The sequence below is a fragment of the Kryptolebias marmoratus genome, linkage group LG6 (assembly GCF_001649575.2).
Source record: "Kryptolebias marmoratus isolate JLee-2015 linkage group LG6, ASM164957v2, whole genome shotgun sequence".
Classification (NCBI taxonomy): domain Eukaryota; kingdom Metazoa; phylum Chordata; class Actinopteri; order Cyprinodontiformes; family Rivulidae; genus Kryptolebias; species Kryptolebias marmoratus.
The window spans coordinates 11198130-11217339 of NC_051435.1; the positions used below are offsets into that span (position 1 = coordinate 11198130).

Sequence of the window (19210 nt, forward strand, 5' to 3'; positions counted from 1 at the left end):
TGCAAAGCGCAGGCTCAACACATATAAACACTGTTTAATGTCTCATGAATTTGCACCTGCTTGATGTCCAGTTTGTTCTGCTTTGGGAGTACCAGGAGCAGTGAATGATGATGGATTCTTAGAATATTTGTTTTGGAGATTTGTAAATGCACAGTTTGGCATGTCATGACAGGCAGCAGCAGCTGCTGGACTATGGTATGCAGTCTGGTGGTAGATGTGATGATGAAACTTGAATGACCTGATTTAACTGTGTACAACTGTCTCTAAAGGAGTCGGAGCAAGTATTTCTGTATGGATTTTCTTGGGACTTGACACTGGAGGCTTGAAGTCTTACTCCCTTAAAAAAAAAAAAACACCCCTGAACCATCTTTTGCAAGTGGGCGGAGGGTCTAAAATAAAATCAGCTGTCACTGTCTGCTCGTTGGACAGAGTTGAACACAGAGAACTGGAGCTGGTCTCCATCACTGACTGGGATTTGCTTTTGACTTGGAAAGACCCTGCAGGCCAGGGGTGCAGTGGCCTCAAAGTGGGATTTTATTTTCTGAACAGATATTTTTGTATTTCAGCATCATCCTTCCCTGGTAAGCATTTTTTAAGGAGGTGCTTTTGTCTGAGATCAGTTAAATGTTGTGAAAATATACAAATTTGACGGATTCTGAGTTATGTTTTTAGAACACCGACAAATAGTTATTCAGCAGGGAGGAGAATGAAAGACTGTTTCTGAATGAGTGCACTTCCATTCTTTAAAAGGATTTAGAGGCAAATTATAAATCAAGGTTTGACAAAAATGTTAAATTAGATGAACTTTTAGTGAAAGGAGAGACTGAATTTTTTCTGTTTAGCAATTCCAACCGGAGAACACTAAACTATCAGTTCTAGCTGTTAATCTTTTTAATATCATCAGTGACAGGTCATGAAACACAGAAATCAGAAGAATAATTGAAAATTCAATCTCAAGTACAAGGCCATCAGTGTAAGTTTTCTAAATGCTTTTGGAAAGTGAATCCCTGACCTCCCAGCTTTCCTCTTGATTTCACAGAGAAACACGACCCATCATGGTAAAGTCTAAAATAGGCTTGATTTATTTTTGCAAGTGTGTGGCGCCGAGGTAAATTCACTTTCTTGCTATTTGAGCTCTCACCCCAACATGACATGTCATGTGATAGCTTAAGCTTGTTGACAGACTCAACTGACATGTTTAGTTTCTTCCAGTTTTTCAAAGTTTTATGCCTCGGACCAGAAATCTTTTCAAAAACAGGAGATAAGACATAGATGCTTCAATTAATTGGATTCACTTTTTATGACACAAACATCTGTTATCCAAGGCTAAACTTGATTAGCTCAAAATTGGCATCTGCTAGCATGAAAAGTTAAAAAATATTCAATAAAAAGCAGCTAATAGAAGCACAGTGATACAGCAATGACTTGATAAATGTATCTGTTTTTAATATCTCTAGAAAGAAATTCTATTGAGTTTATTGAATTAGCTTACACAACTAAAACATTTATTTTTGACATTTATAGCCACAGTGATTGAATAAAAAATGGGCAGTTTTGATCCTGCAGCCACATTACAGACTCTTGTGCTTTACTGAGTTTTCAGGGGTTGGTAAATTATATCTTGTTATTAAATTAGCAATTTTCTGCCAGAAATAATTTTGAAAATGAATCTGGACATTTTATTCAGCTGATTATAAGTATTCAATAATCTCACAATGAAAGAAACATGAATGTTTTCTTTTTTATATACTGGGAGAAATTTATTCTTGAGTGTACAGGGAAGGTTTCAGCAAAACCACCTAATGTTAATGTCATTTTTTTTTCTCAGCATCAGCACATTTCATGTCAACAAGAACTGTGAAGTGAATGCATCAGATTCCTAGAATAGAGAAATGGATTTGCTGTGGATCTTAGCAGTAGGAGGAGGAAGAAGCTTTTGTTTTCAGACAGCTGGGGTAAATTATGACTAAGGTTAAATGAGCAAAAAAAAGCATGATTACCTAATCCATAAAAATACACTTATTTAGACTAGAACTGTGATCTATAAACAGGGTTTGTAATAAGTGATTGCACAGCAATTTGAAAATACAACATCATCATGACCTTCTTAAAAACTCAAAATGATCTAAACCATAATTTCATGGTGTTGTGAAACAACTGAAGTGCTCATTAATCCAGGAGGATAATAAGTACCTCAGTGAATTAGACAAAACATTCACATCATTTGATTCCAAATGTTTTTCACCCAGGAGGCATGCATCAAAACTTGCTGCACAGCATAACGATGACTTTGACATTGGATAGTTGTTTACAACCCTTTTAATAAAATGCTCATATCCTTGGCGTAACTGAATGTCAGGACACGGGCGTGCAGCTGATTTAAATTATGTTTCAGAGGAATATTGTGGTGTTAGCACCTCCTGCACTGCAGCAGCATCTTGTAAGCAGTTTTATGGCTCATATATCATGATCTTTGAGATTTTTAAATGGAAGACTGGTGTGGTTGTGTGTTTTTGGCTAGTTCTTGGACGTAGGAGGATTTTTATTTGAGAAGTTCTAAGAGCATTTCAAACCAATCCCTTTTTTTTTTTTTCTACAGTGATTTGATCCTCTTAGTTGTGCTGTGCAGAATATTTTTGGCTCTCAAAAATTGGATGAAACAAGCAAGCAAATAAAAATAATTGGGAAACTGCTGGAATTAAAACAGACTTTTTATCTAAATGTTGTATTTTATGTGTCTCAGCTGCTGGCAGTAAAAGTTAAACCAGGGCAGGATATCCTGAAAGTTTGAAACCAGAGGAATCAGGATTCACTCTGCAGACACCATCCCACGGGCTAACTGTGAGGCCATGTACCAGGCAGCTGTCTCCAAGCGAGCAGACAACACCATCCCCAGCGGGGTATTTTGGCTTCTGCATGCACTTGTGTTGCTTCCAATCCAGAAATTAGCTGTTTAAAAAAGTCACCTGCAATTAAAAAGTAAACTAATTAAACTTCTCAATTTGCTTGTTTTCCCATTTTAAAGTGTCTTAGATAAATTAGAGTTGTGCAATAGCTGCATTGTGTTTTGTCACCATCATTGTTTGGGTGGATATGATACCAGTTTTGCATCTATGAAAAGGAGGTCAGTTTGTTGAACAATGCAAACATGGTGCAATTAAATAAACAGGCTGACTATATTTCTTTCTTTAGAGAAAGTTTCCAACAATTCTTATAGAGTTCTGAAGCCAATACACAAACACAGTGAATTTGTGTGTCTTTGAACAGAAAAACACACAGTCTATGGGTTGCACAAGCTTTTGACAGCAGTCTGCACTGCATGCATGTCCGTCAGAAAAAAGCCCAATTATCAAGCATTTGATTCCAGGTCATGCAGAAGCGGAGGCAGATAATGATCTTTCTTGCTTCATTAGGTCATGGAGGAGTCAGAAGTCTGTTCCCTGCCTGGGGGACTTGCAAGTGTGCAGAAACAATTTGAAACCCAGGAAACTGCATCAACACAAAATGTAACACAGTTTCATTTTCACAACAAAACACAGCAGGTACAAATTTCACAACAATAAGCTTTGTTAGGTTGATACAAAGTGCTTGAAAGAGATAACTGCTGGAATCGTGGTAACATTCTGCCTGAGCTGGTTTCTGCTGCACTCTAACATTTGGCATTCTGTATACACTGTGTGCATGGGAAATTTGGAAGTGAAAATGAATTTATTTAGTTGAGTATTGCCAGCGAGGTTTTTTGCTTCTCTTTTTGCCCCTCCGCCAGAATGTGTAGGCTTAAGAAGCAGGCATAACTTGACATTTCTATCAGCTTCCATAAAGTCTCCAGGGCACTTTCACTTATCTTGTAACTCATTTCTGCAGAGAGAAAGTTAACAAAGCAGTATAAAAGAATTTGTATCTGTTATTTTGCAAAAGAACAGCATGACTGAACAGACTGGCACATTCTTTGTCATCTTGCCTCCATCTGTGATCAGTCATTTGAAAGTGCAGTAAGCAATCTGGTCCAGCATCTCCTCTGCATGGTGTTCACTGGTACACTCATAAGCTTTGACTGGCACAGTAAATTGGACTGGAGTAAACGCACATTTGTGGGCATAAAAAGAAGGCGGATGATGTGGTGGATTGAGTCATTTGAGTAACGCGCATTTGAGACATGTATTTTTACCAAGTTTGACAAACATGTTCTTTGCCCTAACAGGAAATGTCAACCTCAGAGGTGACAGTGTCAAGTGGCAGCAAGCAGGTCATCCCAGGCAGTCAGCAGCTACATTTCCAAGAAACTATGGTATGCATATTTATCAATGTGGTGTTGCAAGAAGCTTGCTGCTGAAGGTAGTATCTCACTGGACTGCGACTGTGGGAGAGTAGTTATGAGGAAGTCTCTCAAATATCTTGCAACATTTGCCAAGATGTTGAGACCTTGTTTGAGTCAGGTATGATATAGGTGGAGGTGGACAGTGAAACGATGTGTACAACCTAGAATACAGTTTTGCTCGCCATGCACACAAAAATATATCATAATTTTCAAAGGTTGATATTGCAAAATGGGACTGCATGGCTAGAGGGTGACTTGGTTGCAAATATTCAGACTTCAGTAAGACTGCAACTGAAAATCTGTCTGTTTTCTCACATTATTGAGTTTAAGTCACCAACTAGCGTCCAAGAGTCACAGCCCAGTGAGATACCACCTTTAGACAAACATGTGAAGTAAAATTTTAAATTGTAAACAGTCAGACTGATTACACTGAGTTTACTTCATTTATTCAAAAAAAATTGAATCCCTTCAGAGACATAAATGACTTTTAAAGATTCATTTTCATTTAAAATGCATACAGGTAACTTGCCATGACAACAACTTGGCATCCAGTTATGAAAATCATCAAAACGAAACAGGTAGGAAGTTATCAAAAACCTTCCCTTTTTTTTTGGGCTATTCTCTATTGATTGTCACCACTAAACTAATTTAAGCTCTCCCTTTGTTGTTGTGACTGTGCTTATTTTTAGAAGAGGACTTTCCCAGATACACTACAAAAGAACTGAGAGATCACTTTGAAAGAACAATAGAGGAGGCTGCTTCACACAAACCCATCAAGGTATTTTACATTTGTGTTTTATTTTACATTTTGTGCTTTTTTTCTGTGACTCTTTTGTTAGGTTTAGGAAATGTTAGGCTTGGTTAGGCTAAGAAAATGTGAGGATTGTGATTGCCTTTGTAAATATCACTGGTTAACCCAATTAAACAATTTCACACCCTAGTTCTCTCCCCGGTAAAGTTTAAGAATCTCAAGGAAAGGTAAAATGTGATAATAACAATATCCTGAGGCAGATTAACTGGACTACAAATATTACACACATTTAGGCTACTGGGCTAAAAATCTTGAGATTAGTAACATCTCATTAGTGATTTAGTTATTTGCTGCTGAAAAGACAGTAAAAAGAAAGCTAATTATTCAATCTGTTGGATAGAATGACATTCGACTGTATTTATGGTTGATTCAACTTTTATGCTTAGTTGTTACACTAAAGCTACATGTAAGTTACACTTACCCGTGGATTTATAGTTTAAGAATAATTTACACACAAATATCTTTTTGTTCCTCACAAAGATTGGACGCAGCATCAGTCAATCTAAGTGGTCCTCTAATGTGGCTCAAAACAACACGGTGACGGGTGAGGTACATAACGAATTTGCTACTGAAGCGGCACAAGGCACAGTCACAGTGATGGATTATGAAGACTTTCTACCCCCTCCAGCTGAGGATTCTGAGTATCTTCCACCCCCTCCTCTGGACTTATTACAAGTGCCATCAGACAGTGAAAATATTCCAGTAGACCATTACTCACATGAGCCTCCGGAGCCAGTAAACCCGTCCAAACAACCATTCAACAGAGAGGCTTACCTCAAGCACCAGAGTATGTCTGAGTTAAAGCGTCTTTACAGACACATTCATCCTGAGGTTCGTAAGAATATTGAGAAAGAGTTCTACACTGAATACAATGAAACTGAGAACAACCAGGTAGACAGCCAAGGGGACGTGTATGAGGATGATGGCAGCAGTCCTGATGAGATGAACGAATATGAAGAATATGAGGAATGGGAGGATATTCTTCCTGGGGAGGTGCAGGCAATGCGTTGGATGTTTGAAAATAAACCGCTGGATGCCATTAAAGATGAAACTCCTGATGAGGACGAAGACGGCAATAACATAATTGAACAGGAAATAATCGTTGGAAGAGACGTGAGACGCACAGCACGGATGTTTGAGACCAAGCCAATAGATGAGCTAGGCTCACTGAACCCAAACTCAACAGAATATAAAAACAAATTTAATAAATTTGACAAAGGTGATGTCCGTGCTGCCACATGGTTGTTTGAAACCCAAACTATGGACACTCTGAACAAAATGCACACAGAGGAGGATTTAACAAAAGAAATTGTTTTCACTGAAGAGGATGGCAATGCCACAATTTACATGATTGACAGTAAGTTCATGGAAGGTCTTGGCCACACTGAAACCATTGATGAGAGCCACCTGCTGAGCCTACGGTCAGTGTTAGAGGAAATTAATGGAGAATATAAAACTATAACCAGTACTTTTGATACTCAGTTTAAATGTGTCATCATGGGACAATCAAGCCAGATGTTGGAAATAAAGTCTGTGCGCAAAATTGAAACTGAATTGGAAAACTCTATTGCTTCACGTTGGCTTTTTGATACCCAGCCTCTGGAGATGGCAAACAGTGACGTCACTCCTTTGAAACTTGTGTGCAGCCTTTCCATGGAGGACAACAGTAAGGGGGACTGGGGCAGGTGGCTGTTTGAGATAAAGACTTTAAACTCTCTGAGTGAGTGGAAAGGTTTACAAATGGAGAAGAAAGAGATCACTGGAGCTGATGTGCGTAAACACTGCTTGGTCTTTGAAACACAGCCAACAGATTCTCTAAAGGATGACTCCAACGCCAGACCACAGTCTATGGAATACATTATTGGGGGCAATGTTAGATCTGCGAGGGACTTTTTTGAAAGCAGCCCCCAAGCTGCCAGAAAAAACTACACTGAGGTTGGAAAACTTAAAAAGGCAGCAATAAATGAAGAAGTGAAAGGGGATGTGAGACACCAAAAGTGGCGCTTTGAAAGTCAACCTCTAGAACAAATAAGAGAGGAGAAGAAGGAGGTTATTCGTACTGTAAATGTTGTTGATGACCTCACTCAAGAGGATGGTACAAGCTGCAGAGCAGATGTTCGTAGGAACTGCTGGGTATTTGAGACACAGCCAATGGATACTTTAAAGGATGATTCAAATACCCGCCCTCTGACAAAAGAAGAAATTATTGCAGGTAATGTGAAATCGGCCAGACAATATTTTGAAACAGTTCCAAGCGAAGACTTGAAGGAGTTGGCAGAAGTGGGCAAACTGAAAAAAGATGTTGCACTTAATGAGGAGAAAGGTGATGTTAGACATCAGAAATGGCGATTTGAAAGCCAACCTCTGGAGGAAATTAGAGAGGAAAGGAAAGAAATTATAAGAACAATTGACCTGGAAGAAATAGATAAAGTGGATGTGTCAAACTACAAGCAAATCTTTGAGAGTACAGAACTGAACACGAATAAAGAATTTCAAACAATTCACATAGAGGGCATAACATCCGGTTCTGTTAAATCAAACAAGAACCTCTTCGAATCTTCAGCATTGTATGCCATGCAAGACAGCTCAGGGCACTTTCATGAAGTTAAAACAGTGCGCCGTGAAGAAGTTGTAAAAGGAGACGTAACAACATACAAATGGATGTTTGAAACAAGACCAATTGATCAGTTTGATGAGAGTATTGAAAAATACCAAATTATTAAGGGCATATCCAAACAAGAAGTCGAGTCTGGGGATGTTAAAACTGCAAAGTGGCTGTTTGAAACACAACCTCTTGATGCCATTAAGTACTTTAGTAACATTGAAGAAGAAGAAACTGTGGGAAAAAGTACAAACCTCGATGTTGTGAAGGGAGATGTAAAAACCTGCAAGTGGTTGTTTGAAACTAAACCAATGGACATCCTGTATGAAAGAGTGGAGCTAAGAGATGAGAACGAATCTGAGGAAATACGTAAGGGAGATGTCAAAACCTGCACATGGCTGTTTGAGACACAAGCGCTTGACGCTATTCACGATGAAACAGAAACAGTTTTAAAAACACGCACTTTAAACCAAGAGGAAATCAGAGGAAAAGATGTGAAAATGGCTTGTTTTCTCTTCGAGACAGAGAATTTGGAGGACCTCACTGGGGAGGAGAAAGAGTCTTTTAAACGTGTCACAGAGATAGACATTGCATCTGGAGATGTGTCGAGGAAAAAGTATATTTTTGAAAACCAAACATCTGAAATTATGTCTTCTACATCCGAGGAAGTGATGCAAAAGCTCAAGAGAGTTCAGACTGAGAACATAGAAAGAGGAAATGTTGTGAACTGCAAATGGCTTTTTGAAAACCAATCCATTGATACCATACATGACAGCCAGGAGAACGATATGTACAGCCGCACTGTAAACGATATACAAAAAGGAGATGTAGGTAAGGGTCGGTTTATTTTTGAGACATATTCATTAGATAAAATCCAAGAGGCTTCCTCTGAAACTGAAGGAATGATAGGCCAAAAGATTGTCTGTGAGGAGGATGAGAAGGGTGACGTGAGAAATTACACAATGATGTTTGAAAACCAGTCGCTTTATGCCATTCAGGACAAGGAAGGTCATTATCATGAGGTCACCACTGTCACAAGTGAAGAGATAAAACAAGGAGATGTTGTTGGAACTCGATGGTTGTTTGAAACAAAGCCACTTGACGCTATTAAAGACACAGATGAGGTTTATTTAATCAAATCTGTAACACAGCAGGATGTCCAAAAAGGAGATGTCATGTCTGCCAAGTGGAAATTTGAGACACAACCTCTTGATATGATTGCTGATGAAAAGAAGCCTTTGGTAAAAACAGTGGAAGATATTGAAAGGGGCAATGTTCGAGTGAATAAGCAGCGTTTTGAGACTGACACCACATTAGAAGCATCTGTTAGGACTGTTAATGTAAGTGAAATACAGAAAGGTGATGTCAGGACCGCTAAGTGGAAATTCGAAACCCAGTCTATTGACAAAATAAGAAGCATGAGCTCTGACAATCTAATTGAAACAGTTAAAAAGGAGGATGTTGCAAAGGGAGATGTCAAACATTCAGTTTGGCTTTTTGAGAAAACCCCCCTTGACCACATTAAAGAGACAGACGAGGATGAGCACACAACTGTCATTTCAAAGGAAATTCCCAAAGCGGATGTAAAAACAACAACATGGCTCTTTGAAACTACACCATTTGATGATTTTAATGAGACTAAATTAGAAAAGACTGAAATATTGGGAAAAAGCGTCATGGGAACTCTTGAGGAGCTTTACAGTCAGAAAATGGTGAAGTCAAAGGGAATATTAATTGAAGCTGATGAAATTGGCGATGTAAGGATGGCAAAATACCAGCTAATGAATAAGCAGGCTCCAGAGATTCAACGAGAAGAAATCATCAGGGGAGATCTGCAGACTATAATGATGAACCTTCTGAACAAGCAGGAAAACAAGGACCGACAGATAGTCATAGATTCAGAAGAAAAGGGTAATATCAGCTCAACAGTGCAGCAGCTATTCAGCCAAGAACGATCTAGTAATGTTGAAAAAGAGGAAATATTGCGTGGTGACATCCAAGAAGCCATTAACAATCTCTTCGATGAGAGTGGATCAGCGAAACAGGGAATACTCATTCAGGAAGATGAAAAAGGAGATGTACAGATGACAATTTATTCCCTTCTGCACAAACATGAGAATGTCAATGTAGATAAAGAAGACATAGTGAAGGGGGATATAAAGAGAACTCTTGAAAGACTATCAAGCTTAGATAGGCCAGATCAGGCAGTGAAGATAAAGGTAGATGACATGGAAAAAGGAAACGTCCAGTTTTACTCTACATGCATTGAATCTGGGGCTCTTGACTATCTTAAACAGCTCCAATTAGACCCTGATGAGACTCCATCTGACACAGCAAAAAAAGAGGAGATCATTGGGGGCGACATCAAGGGTACCAAATCCATCCTTACTCAAAATCAAATGCAAATTGAGAGAACAGTAGAGGATGTTATACCAGGAGATGTTCACAACACATTGAAAGTGTTCATGTCAGAGCCAACTATCTCACTGGAAAGAATCCAAAAAGAGGAGATAGTCAAAGGAGATTTACGGGCTGCTTTAAACTCTTTGTCTGAAACAGTAAATCAGACAGTGATTGTTGAAAAAGAGGAGGTGGTAAAAGGTAACATCCCAAAAGCTCTGCGGTGTTTGGAGAGGGCTCAGAGACGCTACAAGGAGGTGGAAAAGCCAGATATAATACCTGGAAATATAAAGGGGGCTCTGAGATCCCTTGAGAATTCAGCAACATCCAGAGTTGAAGTCGTTGTTGAAGATTTAGTTCCCGGAGATGTGAAAGCCACGCTGAAATCTCTGGAACGGGCAAAGCAAAAAGTGAGGGAGGTTGAAAAGGAAGAAATTGTGAGAGGTGATATTCACACAGCAATGCAAAGTCTACAAGATGCCTCCAGTGAGAAGAAAACTTGTCAACAGGAAATAGATGTTCAAGGAGACGTGAAAGGGGCGATTCAGATCTTTATGGAGCCTCCACCCTCGCCAAGGATGCAACGAGGCTCAAGCCTCGAGGGAGATGTAAAAGGGGACATCAAAATGTCAATAAAGTCATTATATGAAACACAGGAGCAAACTCAGCTGGAAAAAGAAGAAGTGGTTAAGGGCAATGTTAAAGGCACCATTAAATCACTGCTGGAAACAGCACAGCGTGAAACTCCCAAAATCAGGCATGGCACGTACAGAAGAATTAGAGTCAAGCAGGGCCCTTCAGTGAAAAACCTAAAACCAGATGCACAGAGAAATGCACAAAAGATAAAAACCGCAAAACAGGCTGAAACATCTAAAGAAACTCACTCCATCACTAATGAAGCAAAAAATGTTAGAATAAAGGTGGAGAAGTCGACTGTAATGGAGCACAGAACTATTACCCAAAACCATGGCATCAAAACTGTAAAAACTGAGTTTCGTAACCTTAAATCCAACCCAAAGGGGATGATAAAACCAGGTAAAACCAGAGTAAGAACTGATGATTACATGTTAAAGACACAAGCATCAGAGTCTGAGCTACCTCTACCACCTCCACCAGTGGTAGACACTGACCTACTTCCTCCTCCTCCTCCTAGTCCTATTCCTCCCACCGTTGATACTGATACTGATCACCTTCCTCCTCCACCCCCTCCACCACCTCTTCCAGGGGACCAGGACTTCCTCCCACCTCCTCCATCCCAACGAGAGCTGGAGAGCATGCCAGTGCAACCAACAAAAGCGAAAAGAATGACAGTCAAGAAAGTTAAAGCTCCTGCACTGCACCCAGTTCCAAAGCTGGAGTCGAAAGTGGAATTCAGTCAAACACATCAGGTGCAGTCCTCAACTGAGAAAAGGGTGGAAAGTGGCCAAATCCAAATAAAAACAACTACTGAAATGTCAAAAACCATTTCACGTGAAATCCCTCCTCCACCACCAGAGTCACCACAGCCTCTAAGGAAAGTTTACATCAGTCCTGTGAAATTTACTCCACCGCCCTCCCCTCCTCCCTTCATAAGAGGGAAGACCAGTAAATTCCACACACCGTTAATAAAAGCAGAAGAAAAGTACCGGAAGCTGAAGGAGGAAAGCACACCTCCAACCACTCCGTCCCCCACCTTCTTACATGAATCTGTCAGCGCTGCTCTAGAAATGCTTTCCACTACAGAGCAGCCAAATTACAGCAGCTCAGGAGTCCAACAGGAAAAAGATGAGAAGGCAGCAATAAGTGCTCACGTGGACTCATGTGATTTATCCAAGCAGGTTGTTATCTCAAATAATACCCAAAATGAGAAAATCACTGCAGACCCTGCAACTAAATTTTCTATCAAACAGACAATTGTAACAAATGACACTACTAATGTTGTCTCTATGCAGAAGACTTCATCTGTCAACGCTGTCAGACAACACATGCAAACAACAACGCAGGAAGCTTGTTCTGTTTCTTTAAAACAATCTGCTTCTTCTAGTCTCTCTGGTAAAATGGAGACCTCAATCACTGATGCTGTAAAAACAGAAAACATACCTGGACAGGCAAAGAAAGATTCTCAAAATCATAAAACAAAGAGCTCCAACAAATCAGAAGACACTAAAGAGAACAGAACTCCTCAGCAAGCAGTGAAACCTGAAACAAAGACAAAGCAGGTACCCAACATCGTCTCCAGAGTAGAAAATATCCCAGCAGATAAAAATGAAAAGGAGTCAAAATCAACACATGGTGAAAATGACAAGAAGAAAACAGATGATTCTTCCACCAAGGGACAGAAAAATGTTTACAATCACCCAGTGCAAACAGACAAAGTAGCTCCAAATACAAATGAGAAGACAGGCAAACAAAACCAAAAGATGAAAAAGACCAACAACAAACAAGAGAAGCAGGCAGAAATGAAAATGTCCAATGAGAGCGAGAAGCAGAGTGCTTCACAACATTTGAAAGTGGAACTGAAGGAAGCTGCAGAGACAAAGCAGGAGATAAAGAAAGCTTCTCCATCTCCTCCTGCTGCTGCAACTCCTGCAGGCGACATTGACATCCAACCGGAACCTCCAACTCCTGCGAAGAAGAAAAAGAAATCCAAAAAGTCTAAAGGGGGTGCACAGCAAGGTCAAAGTAAAGACATTCTCACAGAGTCAAAGACAGAATCAACAGAAGTTACATCTGACATAACTCAACCAACCCAGAAATCAACAGCAGTCAAACCAATTCACAAAAGTATTAAAGACGAGCATGTTCAAATCAAAGAAGATGTTATTACCACTGACAGCAAAGACGACCAGAATTCCCTGCAACACAAAGTATTTCAAGTACAAGAGACAGGGCTTCAGAAGAAAGGAGTGACAGTAACTCAGCAGAGGGCAGAGGAACAAGCAAAAGAAAGCAGGGATGTCCCAATTACTGTGACAGTCAAGTCAGAACAAAATGAAGTTGAGAAATCCTCAACCGAGAGAAAGAAGGAACTTCAGAGACGAGAGGTCCAAGTGTTAATCTCTCAAATCACAGAGATACAAAGCACTTCAGAGAAGGCTCATTCTAAATCTGTGAAAAGTCTGCTAAACTCACTGCCAGACTGGCTCATAACCACCGAAAGGAAGCGTGAGTTGGAACAAAATGCAGCACAAAGTGATGCTCAAAAGAACAAAGAGATTCTTTTAAATGTAAGGAAACTTGCAGAAAATAAACTGATGCACCTGTCAGGCGAAACAATGGAGAAGCATGAATGTGAGCTAGGTTCAGAGAAATCCACTTGTGGCCTGACAGGAGCAACCAGAATATCCAAGATCAGCATTGGTTCGTCCAAAATTGAAACCCAAAGTCAAAAGACGACCTCCCATGAAAGCAGGAGGGAAGAAGGAACTTTGTGCAAATCTGTCGACTTTCGAGCTCCCTCGCCTTCGCTCAGGATGCGTCCGCCTTCTCCAACATTCATCACTATTGAGTCCATTAGAAGAACCGACTCGCCCCAGAGAGTGACGCCGTCACCAACGCTGCTGCACAGGCCACCCACTCCTCCAACACCGCCGCCACGTAGGTGTGACACTCCAACATCCCGCATCACCAGAATCACACCTTCTCCGACATTTGATAAGGCAGAAAATTTGGCTCGGCTTAAAGACACGACTGCTAAACTCTCACGGGTTGTCACCCCTCCACCACTGCTCACCAGTCCGATCCCCGAGAAGAAATCGGAGATAGTGGAATCTCCTGCTACATTCCATCGGCAAATCAAAATTGACTCCCAAGTACCAGAGGCTTCAGAGATATTAACTGGAATACAAAAGCCTAAAGAGAGTTTTTTTGAAGAAGTTCAACAGAATGACATAAATGGAACCCAGGACTCAAATGTGAACGACATCCTAAGTAGATCTGAAACTCATGTGCCAGCAGCTGAAAATGAGCCAGATCTTACTGAAGAATCCCATGACGATGAACTATCTTCTGCATCTGTCAAGGAAAAGAAAGAGTTTTTTGAAGAAGCACAAAAAACTGAAATGAAAAAGGTTTATATGCGTAAGGAGCCCATCATGATAAGTGAACGACTGGGCCCTGAGTTGGAGGAGTGGGAGGCTGAAAATAAGAATAAAGAAAAAGATGAGCCTCTCAGGGCAGATGTGTCTGGTCTTGTAAACAAATTTGAATCCCCAGAAGAGAAACTTGCAGTGTCCCTTCGCTGTGACACTGAGAGCACAGATTGTGATGAAGGAAGTGCAAACATCTTAGAACAGGAAATGCCAACTTTTAACATCCAGGCTATTAAAAATGTTTTTGAACTGGGTGAGCAAATATCCTCATTCAGGGAGGAGAAAAGGGATCAGGAGGAGCTTGTGTCAAGTCTGAGTAAAACAACAGCAGACACTTCAAAGAGGGAAAGCCCCCTGGAGACAAAAGGAGGCTCAAGGCAAAGCACCCCTCTGCCTTTTCAGAAAACTGAGGCAGAGACTGTTCCAGCACAACCGTCAGGCTTCTCAGAAACCAAAACAGTCACAGAACACTTCTCGAATGTTGATGAATTTGGTAACAAGGTCACCGGGACGGTGACTGCTGTGGCCCAGCACTCTGAGAGCATCTCAACCCAGCAGACGCCTTTTTCATACGCTGATGTCGTTAAAAGAAAAGCTGCCAAGCGAACGGAAACTTATGATGAAGATGCTACAGAACGGTTACTGAGGAATTTCCATAAAACATGGACAGAGAGCGAGGCAGTTTTCAAGAACCTTGGCTACACAGTATCTGAAGAGACAACATCACAACTTGTGTCACATCAGATGGAGACTGTGTCGTCGGGTAAAAGTTCATGGCATGAAAGAGCAAAAAATAATCGCATGGACTATGGATTCTGCAGTTCAAAGTGTCTACAACTACCCTAGCAGAGAGGCTGAAGGGTGCATGTGTAGCTTTGCTAATTTACTTAGTTTTTTGGTGCTTGTGCTTTCAACAAACAATACCTTCAAGTCATTCTTTAATTATGTATTACTTTGTAATGCAAGTTGTTTGAAATTATGCATGTGTGATTTTGTACCATAGTAAACTAACCATTGACCAACTAATTAGGTTGGTCAGCAACATGCTTTGACATTTACATGTCATAGCATGTTGCTGCCACTCGGAGGCAGTCTCAGGAATATGTGATGCAATCTGGAGTGAGCTACTCTTGGTTGTTGTTGCTCTTGTTGCCTTGCTCTGCTATGGAACGACAGAACTCATGATGGGCAGTAATGTGGGTTTGTGGTAAAAAGAAACTATGTGTTAAAAGTATTGAATTTGTCAACTAGCTCTATCTTTCTTTTTCAACTATGATTATTAATTTTTAAATTGGTTTGTCCACTTTGTCTTGTCTTTTATGAAATCGCTTGGTTTGAGCCCTCCTTGACTGGTGCTAACTTTTAATCATTCAGCTATAGTGCCATCTTCGAAAGGCTCTGCATCTCTAGCCATTTGGAGAGCTGCATGAAAGTCCACTTGTTTTGGTTAAACACAATCTTTGACTCTGCTCATGGTGAGATTGAAACAGAACAGCACATACGTGCAACCAAGTTCTACGACTTACATTAACCCAGTTAGTTTAAGCCTAAACATGTGCTAAACAAGAGTGATTTGTGGCACAGATCTGGCAGCAACAAAGAATATTATTATATGAAACCTTGTGGTTTTCATTTTGGCCATTGGTATTTTGGTGTTTTAGGCTGTATTCACACCTGATAGTCAGGTAGACTTGGTTCGATTGGGGACCAAAATTGTAACATTTGTTACATTTTCAGCTGGTGGGGTTTGACTGAAAAACACCAAGATAATGACTGCTAAATGAAGCTTAAGGTTGGCAGCCAACCAATAATTGGGTAAAATTAGATTACAAGTGAATTAATATCATTCTTAATCATGAAAAACTTTCTAAAGAAGGGGAAACAATCTGATATACTGTTTGTAATACACAGGAAAACGTTACTATAGTTTGCAGAAAATAAAGCCATTTCATGAACATTTCTAACAGGACAATTATAATTTGTGAGTTTTGAACAGTTGCTTAAGTCATACATGTATGATTAAAAAATGAAAACTCTGTGAAAGTATTTTCACAAAGACTGAAAAAGTGAGGTTTAAAGTTGAACATACCTTTGCAAATTCAACTATAAACTGATACTTTTACCATTTCTAACTGGAGTTTAACTGGCTGCATGGAGAAGCACCCCAAAATGCATATTATAGCACATGAGATATGTTTCAAATACCAAAAATAAACTATTGATCTGCATTTTATCTCTTTGGGAAACAGACTCGAGTTCCGAAGTCGGAGCTTTGTACGGTTTGCCGGAGGAGAGCCTATCCAATGGATGCTCTGATAGTGGACAAAAAAAAGTACCATAAATCCTGTTTCTGCTGTGAGCACTGCAAAAATAAATTAAGGTAAATAATAATCATGAAGAAGTTTATTTTTGTTTGTTTTCATATAGTAATGTGGTCATTTCTGATCATTAACGAAGAGCAATAGAGTTTTGGTTATGACAGTAAAATTGAAGATTTTGAGGTTATGAAATCAGTATGTAAATAAAGATTGTTGTTTTATGTTTGTTTTTGGTTTTGCAGCCTGGGAAATTATGTCTCTCTTCATGGACATTTGTACTGCCTGCCCCATTACAGACAACTCCTCAAATCCACAGGGAACTACAGTAACGGTCTTGGACAAAAGCCTCCCTCAGGAAGTGGAGGATCTATCCTTCCAGATGAGACCCTTGAACGCAGATATTCCATGAGCAGCATAAATTCACTAGACAAACCCCACAGAGGTGAAAAACAAATGACAAAAACATTTAATGAAAGCAAATCCCACAGTAATAAAATATCTGTAGTTTGGCCCCCACAGAGCGATTCACCAAAGAAAGCCTTTAAAATAGAGGAAGAAATTCAGCTAACAAAACCACAGTGGCCCCCCTCAGACAGCTCCCCTTCGTCTCCTAAACACCAACACAGAAAGGCTGTTCCCAGAAGTGTTCTTTGAAATATAATTTGTCATGTACAGAGTTTAGTTACATTTTCTAAGAAGAATATTTAATGTTAAAGTGGGAAAGAACTGTCCTGTTGGTACAAACAAGAAAGTGTTCAGCTGAAGGTCATACAGTTAAGTGATTTTTAAAAAGGAACGTGCAGGTAAGAATAGGAAAGGAAACTGTATATATTTGTAAATTGCAAGAAACAGCAGGTTGTAATTGTAAGTGCAAGGTGCAGGTAGATAAAGTGTAAAAAAAGTGAATGTAAACTTGAAACAGTGTTTCTGTGCAGCAGTGTGGCTTATCCAGTGTGTCATTTCCCAAATTCACTTAAGTTCATTCTGTTTTTCTGTTTGAAATTATCAGCTGTAATACGGATATACCTTTTAATATTTGACACAACAAGAAAAGTCAGGTTTTACAGCTTCTTTATTAATTGTCATTTGTCCTAAAAGTGGTATTTATCAGGCTTAGGAGCTCCTAATAATTGTTGTTTATAAAACTTAAATTTTAATCTTAAAAATGCTAACTGCTTTTGGACATCATACGTTTATCATACAGCTCAGATTTTTATACACCCTATAGGTCTCATTCCAAAAATTATTGGTTCAACTAAATTTGCCCATTATTATAATTTTTTTTACACATACCAGATCAATAAAATTGTCTCTGTCTGTTGGGTTTTTGTATTATTCTGTCAGGAACTACCTTTCAACAAAACACTTCTGTGTTGTTGTTTTTTAGCACCTGGTGTGCAAACTAAAACCTTCTTGGAATAATTTTATTTATGATTTTGAAAGTATATATTATACATGAGTAAATTGGTAAAAATTCTTTTTTGTTTTAGACATTTGTATCCTATTTTTCAACAAGAAATATTTTGCAATTTAAAAAAAATGTTATTTTTTAGATTAGACATCATTCTGTACCTTCCTTTGTACAGGAAAATTTCTAATCATGTCATGCTGTCAGGCTGGTTCACTTATTACATTGCTTATCCTGGAGCAATAAAAATGTTGAATATTATCGCTTCCTTTGTTTCTTTAGTATCTGCTGTTATTAAGGTCTAAAGTGAAGTAATAATTAGTAATAAGAAAACCAAATGATCACCAGTTTATCATGATAGGAGAAGCTTTAGCTCCATGGCACATCTATGTTAAGAATAAAAAGGAAGCACTGCTATACTTACTCATGTGTGGAGATGTCTGCAGGTGATAGGAGGAGGTCAGAAGACTCTTTTTGGGACATCAGTATAATCTCATTAACATGCTATCCTCTCCCTGAAGGGGATTTTAAGCACAAAGTGAAGGGAAAGTATAGCAGACTGTAACACTCTTATGTTGATTTTGAGCACTTAAAGTTAGATGAGGGTCGCCTTAAACAGAGTGTGAGCAGTGAAAAGCCCGAGCTTTAACTAAATTACACAGCAGCTACAGAAGTTAAGTCTAAATAAGGTTATTCATCCTCTTTCTGTTCTTGTGTGTGGACTTTTAGGTTATGCTACAGTATCCTGACTCTGACTGATTAAAAAGCAAACTAAAACATATTTTATTCATTTGGAAGTATTGGCATCTTAGCATGTGAACAAAAACGAGTTATTAGCAGCATATACTTAACAGGGTATAGTGTGTCCTGTTTTATGGTTTTCATGGCTGCATTTTGTGCCAACTAAGAAGCACAAAATAAAACAGATTAAAAAATAATAACTCAAAAATTGGTCAAACCCCATTTCTAGAACAGTTACAGTATCAAGTATCAATTAAAGATTTTGTCTTTTTAAAAGACTCACATTTTGTCAGATAATCATCGGTTGGAACAAAAATGTTCTCAGAGGCATTTCAGCATCTACAGTTTTGTGAAAATATTTAGGAAGTACAATAAAATGTCAATGTCAGTGTGATCCTGGAGCCCCTTAGGGTACTGCAGAAAAAAACATTAATGTCACTGTGATCAACATATTGATATGTTGTTGTGTTTTGTTTCCTAGGCCCAAATGTAGGCTTAAAGGTTTGACTGCCATGAAGTGAATTAACAAAAAAAAAATCTTT

General features: G+C 39.2%; 1 protein-coding gene across 2 annotated transcripts; it reads left to right on the plus strand.

Annotated features, from left to right (window-relative positions):
* Positions 1-411: 411 nt before the first annotated feature.
* On the plus strand, positions 412-18188 carry xirp2b (xin actin binding repeat containing 2b). 2 transcript variants are annotated; one of them, XM_017424439.3, is made up of 9 exons: positions 412-581; positions 2744-2900; positions 3414-3542; positions 4202-4288; positions 4839-4896; positions 5008-5096; positions 5610-14964; positions 16451-16581; positions 16762-18188. In XM_017424439.3, exons 2-8 carry the CDS (start codon positions 2850-2852, stop codon positions 16540-16542), a joined length of 9861 nt encoding a protein of 3286 aa, XP_017279928.1. In that variant the 5' UTR covers positions 412-581; positions 2744-2849; the 3' UTR covers positions 16543-16581; positions 16762-18188. The 2 variants fall into 2 exon arrangements, with proteins under 2 accessions (XP_017279928.1, XP_024863445.1); XM_025007677.2 differs by having other exon boundaries at positions 5011-5096.
* Positions 18189-19210: the final 1022 nt, after the last annotated feature.